Raw genomic sequence first — 7,178 nt, 5'->3', positions numbered from 1 at the left:
CAGCATTCCTGTGGGGATCCTCACCCGAGGAGTCGAAGCTTCACAGGATACGTTGGCCTCAATTGTGCTATCCAGTTGAGGAAGGGGGAATTGGATTTCGGAGATTAAGTGATGTCTACACGGCCTTTTCCTCCAAGTTATGGTGGAAATTCCGAACAGAATCATCACTGTGGTCGACCTTCATGAAAGCAAAGTATTGTAAATGTCTGCATCCTTGTCAGGTAGAACTCAGGCCAACGGATTCGGCAATTTGGCGAAGAATGATCAATGTGAGCCGGCAAGTGGAACTCTCAATGTTATGGGTGGCCAAATATGGGGCGTGTCATTTTTCGTACGATGACTGGTTGGGGAGTGGTGCATTGTTTCTAAAAGTTCTGGTTTTCCCAAATTTGACGTTTCGAAACTTCGTAAGCAATGGCCATTGGGATTTGAATCTTTTATACCACACACTGCCAAAGGAAAATGCTTATTCCATTTCAGAACAAATGGTCCCAGAAGAAGGAAGTATAGCTGAAGTCATTTGGATGCCCACAACAACTGGAAATTTCTCTCTACATTCGGCTTTTGGGGACATTAGGCAGGCCCGACCCACGTCTATGGTATTTGCTTCCATTTGGCACCCTCGGATACCTTTGAAAGTTTCATTTTTCATGTTGAGATTACTTCTAAGGAGAATACCGACACCAGATAAGCTTCGTAAATTTGGTTTCCATTTACCGTCAAAGTGCTTTTGCTGTACTGAGGCTTCTGAGGAGTCTATTGAGCATTTATTCTCCAATGGACACATTGCGTCATTACTTTGGGATTATTTTGGAAGGTTACGTGGAATAAAATTCTTAGGATCTTTTCTACGAGCATGCATAGTAGATTGGTGGTTGTACTCACAGGATTCTGAGTTACGAAGGCTTATTTGCCGTATTCTTCCTAGTGTAATTTGCTGGCAGATTTGGAAGGCAAGGAATAAAGCAATGTTTGAGGGTGTCCAGATGCAATCATCGGCTATTCGCCAAGCCATCTTCTTGGAAATCCAATCCATGGTAGGAATACATTTTAAACAACTGATAAGACTACAATCCTTTTGTCAGTTGTATGCTTGGTCAAAGGCACCTGGGGGTACGGTTGTATATCAAGGTATCCACTGGGAAACAAAAGAGACAGGGAGGTATACTCTTAACACGGATGGATGTCCTAAGGGTAATCCAGGAATAGGTGGAGGTGGGGGCATACTCCGGGATTCCACTGGTTTACCAATGATTGGTTTTTCAGCATATATGGGAGAAACTACATGTCTCTGTGCAGAGGCTTGTGCCCTTCTTATTGGTCTTCAGATCTGTATACATAACGGTTTTGGAAACATATGTGTACAATCAGATTCATTGGTTTTAATTGGGATCATCCAACGTCGTACTCAGTGTCCGTGGAAAATTCGAAGATACGTCAACCAGATTTGGCAGTTATTAGATGATCCACCTAGATTCACGCACTGCTATCGAGAGACTAACACAGTTGCTGATGCTTTGTCTAATGTGGGTATATCTCATCCAGATAAACAAATTAAGGTTTATGACTCCTTCAGTACATTCCCAAGGTTGGCTCGTGGGGCAATCCGTTTGGACAGAATAGGGATACCTTCAATTAGAAAAAAATGAGGAATATGTAAGAGGAATATTTTGTTATATTTTCCATGAATAAATAAAAACATATATAATTAAAAAAAAATTATTAGAGTCAAATTATAGTAGTTTTATTATATAGGATTTGGTATTTTATAATTAGGTAATTCATTATGGTTGTCAAAACTTATTTACCAAAACATCTAGTCTATAAATAGGAAATCTTGTTATTGTCATCAGTTGAAAAGTGTGAAATTCAATAGGCTTGTTATTATAGTGTGCAATTAATAGATTATTATTAGTATTAATCCTTTTCTCCTACGCATACTCTTATGTGTGTAAATTGCCTTCTATATACATTGATTTTATGAAATTTATCTCCTATAGATTTTTTATGGCATTTTCTTTAATTCTACATTGCCATTGGCGGACCCAGAGGTTAAATTTAGGGAAGCAAGACTAGCGGAGACGCATGCTTAAGGGGGCACTCTGAGTTTTTTGGAAAAAAACTTGTGAGTAAAGTTTAACTCTAATATCCAAAAAACTTGTGAGTAAAGTTTAACTCTAATATTTTTGTTAAAAAAAAACTTGTAAGTAAAGATATATATTTGGATAGGTTCCAGTCCAAACCAACTTGCTAGCTCTTGAGGTTTAAATAAGTGTAAATAAATTTAGATAGGATGTAAATAAGTAGGATTGTGGTGGGGGGAGGGGGAGAGGAGGGTTGAGTTGGGAGGCAAAGTAGGAGTGTAAATAGGAAGTTTAAAATTCAAAATCTCTAGTTTACAAAAAAAAAAAAAAAAAAAAATTGGACTGTGGTGTAAAAAAATAAAAGGAAATTTCACCATTTTGATCCCCAAACTTTTTCACTAAAATCAATTTCATTCTTCATGGTTTATTTTAATTAAGTTAGTCTTCAAACTAATTTTTCACTTTCAATATGGGACTTTTGCAGCTGTGCCACCACATTTACGTATTCCGCATGGCCGGACGGGGGCGTGATTGGGCACAATTGCCACACGGGACTAAACTTCTACAATCAACAGATTTAGTGTTCATATCCTACCAAAATGGTGAAAATTCATATCCTTTTTGCTTCTTTATTGATGGCAAATTATTTTATGCTTCACCAAACAATTATACCACCGCAGATCTATCTACTCTTCTTGAATTCAATAGCAACATTTCATTTCAATTTCCCTCAAATTTTATCAGATTATTTCTCTTCTTCTACATCAATGGTGTCTTCACTCTCAAGAACACTTTGTTGTAGACTTCTTCTCACCATCCCCAGATTAATGCCTCCAACTTTCTCTTATTCCTTCAGCTCAAAAAGCCTTTCTTCGGCCGGCACCTACTCAGAATCGAATGAACCCTCCGCTCTCAATTTTTTTTATCTTTTTCTTCGTCAAACTCAACTAAGCAATAACACATCATTTAGGCTCGTCCCCTCAAAAATTGGTTGGATATTGGCGTTCACAAGGTCCAATTTTTGCTGAACATTTTTGAAATTTTCTTTTTCTTTTTTTGGAATTTGTTGTTATGGTAATAATTATTAGAATAAAGTTTCAAAGTTTAATTTTTTTTCACATTTTGACGGTGACCTTCTCTTCTGTTTTCTATAATGTGTAAAAATTGTTGTGTGTTTTTTAGTGGGAAAACTAAACTTGGGCATGTGTCAGTGTCCTACAATCAATTCAATGGCTGAATTCAAAGGACACTTGGATAATTGATCAAGTTCAAGGAATTATTTATTGGGGGAAATATTACACTACATTTTACACATTTCTTGAGGTTGAGCATAATTTTCATACGGGACTAAATTTATAAAAATAACACATTCCCAAGGGAAATGGAGTTCATACCTATGATTGAAGGTGAAAAATTAGTTTGAGGATTAAATTGGTTAAAATGAATTATTATTTTTAAAAATGAATTAGTTTGAGGACACTGAAAGCACTGTGCACTCGTCTTGCCCACAGAGTGTCCTCCTTAGCACAAACATTCTAATGATTGACTGAGTCGACTAACCAAAAACAACAGTATTATCCTTCCAATAAATTATGCAAGTTAAAAGAAATGAAAATTTTCACTTTAAGAAAATATAACAAACCTAATATTTGCCTTATAGTTGTAGAATTTTGCTAACTTTAATATATTGTTATCATTATTATTCAGCCTGAAGTCATAACTGAAAGTGATATATACGAAGACAAAGATTAATTCAACATGAATAATAAAAGATTTTAGGGAAAATAAGACAATATTTTTGGGTAGTCAATACCCAAAAATTGAAAAAAAAAAAAATTAACCTTACATTTTTTAGATTAAAAGGATGCCAAAAAATTGAAATAGAAAATTGACCTTACATTTTTTACTTTTATTTCTTTGTTTGCTTTTTTTAGGTAAAACAATACAGGAATTATTATTTACTTTTATCTTTTTTGTCTTCTTTGTATGGTCAAAATTATCATATACTGTACAATATTAAATATACAAAAGAAATTAAATTGATAAAAGAAAAAGAACTCTCTTTCGTTTATTTTCTTAAAATCTCTTCTTATTTTTGTTGGGTTAATGATTAATGTCATGCATATTTGATTTTATTATACTTTAAATTGAATGATGATGATGCTAACGATAATAATAATGATTAATAAATTTAGCAAATTTCTACTTTGCTTGTTATTTGGTAAGAGCAAGTCCTCCTTTTAGGTTTATGTAAACCGTCAGACAGATAATATTTTCCATTCTACAGACTAATATGTCTCATATTCACACTTAGAGGAGGAAAACAAATATGCATCAAACCTCAAGGGTTAACATACTTAATTTTGGCTTGGAGGGACGAGTTAGAACCAAACTTTCAAATTAAGGGACCTAATACGCAGTTCTAAATGTTAAAGTTCAAAATAGGATCACTGATTAAAGTTGAAGTACTGTTGGAGTCATTTACCCGAACCATTATTTTGCCCTTTAAAATCGTCGTGTTAATCCGAGGCTGAAATTCATTGTAATCTACCTTTCTTTTATACTTGAGAATAGCACAATGTTCAACCTGTCATACTCAGTTAATTAGATTTCAGGCATTTGTGCTATGGTTTGAGAGAGTGAGCGGTCGTAAAACAAAGTAAACATAGTTGAAAATATGTAGAGTGAGCGATCTTCTGTAGCTTTTGACATCACTTTATGTATGGCTTGACAAATTATTGGACAAACAGATACGTAAGTGAGGGTCTTTTTGAAAATATATGCACTGGTTTGTTTAAGTATACCCAAAAGAAAGGAAAGAAAAAGAAAAAGAGCAATTTGATAATGATTTACTGATTTACAGATAAAACCAACCAAAAACTAAGATTGACTTTGTTGTCAATTTGAAATACTAAAACTACTCATTTTTTTGGTGAAAACTTGCAAAATTGACTTCAAAAGTGCCATCACCTCAAAAGTGCTCAAAAAAGAGACATAAAATCACAAACTCATATGCTTATATTGAACTAGATAGCCAGCAAACACATGGAGTGCATATTACATGATTACTGATCCAACACTTATTTGAATCACACATTACAAAGTACATACTATTATAGCAAGCCTGTTTAAGCATTCATGATTAATCACGACCTAGCTAGAAGCCGGCTTTATTAGTTCTGAGGCTCAGCATCTGCGGCCTCACCAGGATGTCCACCATGGCCGCCACCACCATGATGCCCTCCATGTCCATAACCACCATGGCTGCCTCCGTGGCTGCCTCCGCCATGATGCCCGCCACCGCCATGACCACCATGGCCGCCACCGCGATCCCCATTACCTTCTCCTGGATGGCCCCCGTATCCACCACCAGGATGCCCTCCATGACCTCCTCCATGGTGATCTCCATATCCTCCATGGTACTTGGCTTCTTCTTCCTGATTTGTCTCAACTGTCTTGGCTGCAATAAAGATAAATAGGGTATGGGCGTTAGTTACTGTAATCGCAATTTTGAAAATGTAAGGTCTGGACCAAATTGTGTACATGCTTTTAGGTTACCGAGTATATTTGCAAAACACATCGTAATCCTTTTGAAAATTTGCCTTTTAACGTATGTGTCAAATTATTATTTTACAGATATCTTTAAAATGGCTCATTACTACCAACTAATAGCTATTTTATCATAGTTTCTGAAAGTTAATAAATATAAAGATTTGTTAACAGTATGTTCAAAATGAGAATCTTAAATCCATATTTTATGCACCGAGACGCACCATTACCATTATAAAATATAGTTTTACTCTAAAAATACAGGAAGAGTAATCCAGTCACAAACGACTATACTCCCAACTCCCACGTTTGGAAAGGCTTGACACTTAGAATCCAGTAACTGAAAGTGGAGGTGTGTTCAATCTTTTTAACCACAGCTCAGCCATGTTTCTTAGCACTCCGACACTTCACGTGTACAACAAAAATCTATTTTTGTTTTTTTAAGGGCAACAAAAATCTATCTGAAACGTTAAACGCTGTGGTCCTAAATACTGAATTAAAACATGGCGCATATAAATTAGAAATAGAAAAAATAATGAAATGTGAATTGGAGAATAAATGTCTTACAATCGTCAACTGACTTGGCAGCCACCTCTGAGGTAATCATTAGAACTACAGCCATGGAAATGCAAAAGAAAAGAAGTGTCTTGGAACCCATTTTTGCTCAAGGAAAATTTGTGTACTGAAGACTGACTTTGAGAAGGAGGAGGAAGCAAGCGTAGATTGATGTCTATTTATAGGAAAACCTATGCCACATTCCCATCGAAAGGGTCGCAGAGTCGGCCCACCGTGTAGCAGGTGTGGATTGATGTCTGTTGAAGAGATGGTTGTCGTGCTAGGTAGAGAGTCCATAAAAGCGTAAACAAATAGAAAGATGTACGGAGAAGCATTTGTTCTAATTTCTACATGTCTTTAAGGCAAATGGATCTTCGAGGACTATGGAGATGATAAGGTTCATGTCTCTCATATTCAACAGTATGTCCAAGTAGTGTTGATGATTTGGACTCTGCACCGACTTGGATGGATTAAATGTTTTCCAATTTGATTGACGTGCCAAATATTTTATAAGAAGAAAAGAAACAAGGAAGAACACGTCAAACTTTGCAATAGTTCAAAGATAAGCATGATTAGAATTATGTAACATTTTATTTACATCACAAGATACAATAATATCTTTTATTATGTATGTTAAAAACCTGTAAGTTGTAAATATAAGATATGGTCTCGCCCTTTTGATCCAACGATTTGCGAAGATGAATATTTTGAAGAAGAGCAGAAGTAGTTTTATGAACCCGAACAGTCATCGTATATATGGCTATGTTTTCCAAATAAGGAGACACAACATTAGTAAAATTTTGCCTCCAAGTAAATGAAGGATAATATAAACACATAAAAGGTGGAATCTCAACCCCGCCTCGTAAGGATGGTTATGATTACTGTTCTGGAACCTCTAGTTTTGGTTTGATTTTAGTTCCGATTCTTTTTCTAGATATGGTTCTAGGTTCTTGCAGTTATCATTGTAGATCTTCTAATTGCACTTAAATG

The 7,178-nt window shown here is 35.5% G+C and overlaps 1 protein-coding gene across 1 annotated transcript; it reads right to left on the bottom strand.

Moving 5' to 3' along the window:
• Positions 1–5,081: 5,081 nt before the first annotated feature.
• Positions 5,082–6,320, bottom strand: LOC113764832 (cold and drought-regulated protein CORA-like). The gene is made up of 3 exons (XM_027308846.1): positions 6,201–6,320; positions 5,416–5,544; positions 5,082–5,337 (listed from the first exon to the last, which is right to left on the bottom strand). The coding sequence occupies exons 1-3, from the start codon at positions 6,289–6,291 to the stop codon at positions 5,258–5,260; spliced, it is 300 nt and encodes a 99-aa protein (XP_027164647.1). The 5' UTR covers positions 6,292–6,320; the 3' UTR covers positions 5,082–5,257.
• Positions 6,321–7,178: the final 858 nt, after the last annotated feature.

The sequence above is a fragment of the Coffea eugenioides genome, chromosome 3, assembly GCF_003713205.1.
Source record: "Coffea eugenioides isolate CCC68of chromosome 3, Ceug_1.0, whole genome shotgun sequence".
NCBI lineage: Eukaryota > Viridiplantae > Streptophyta > Magnoliopsida > Gentianales > Rubiaceae > Coffea > Coffea eugenioides.
Note: the sequence above shows the minus strand (reverse complement) of the source record. Positions and strands in the feature narration are given on the sequence as shown.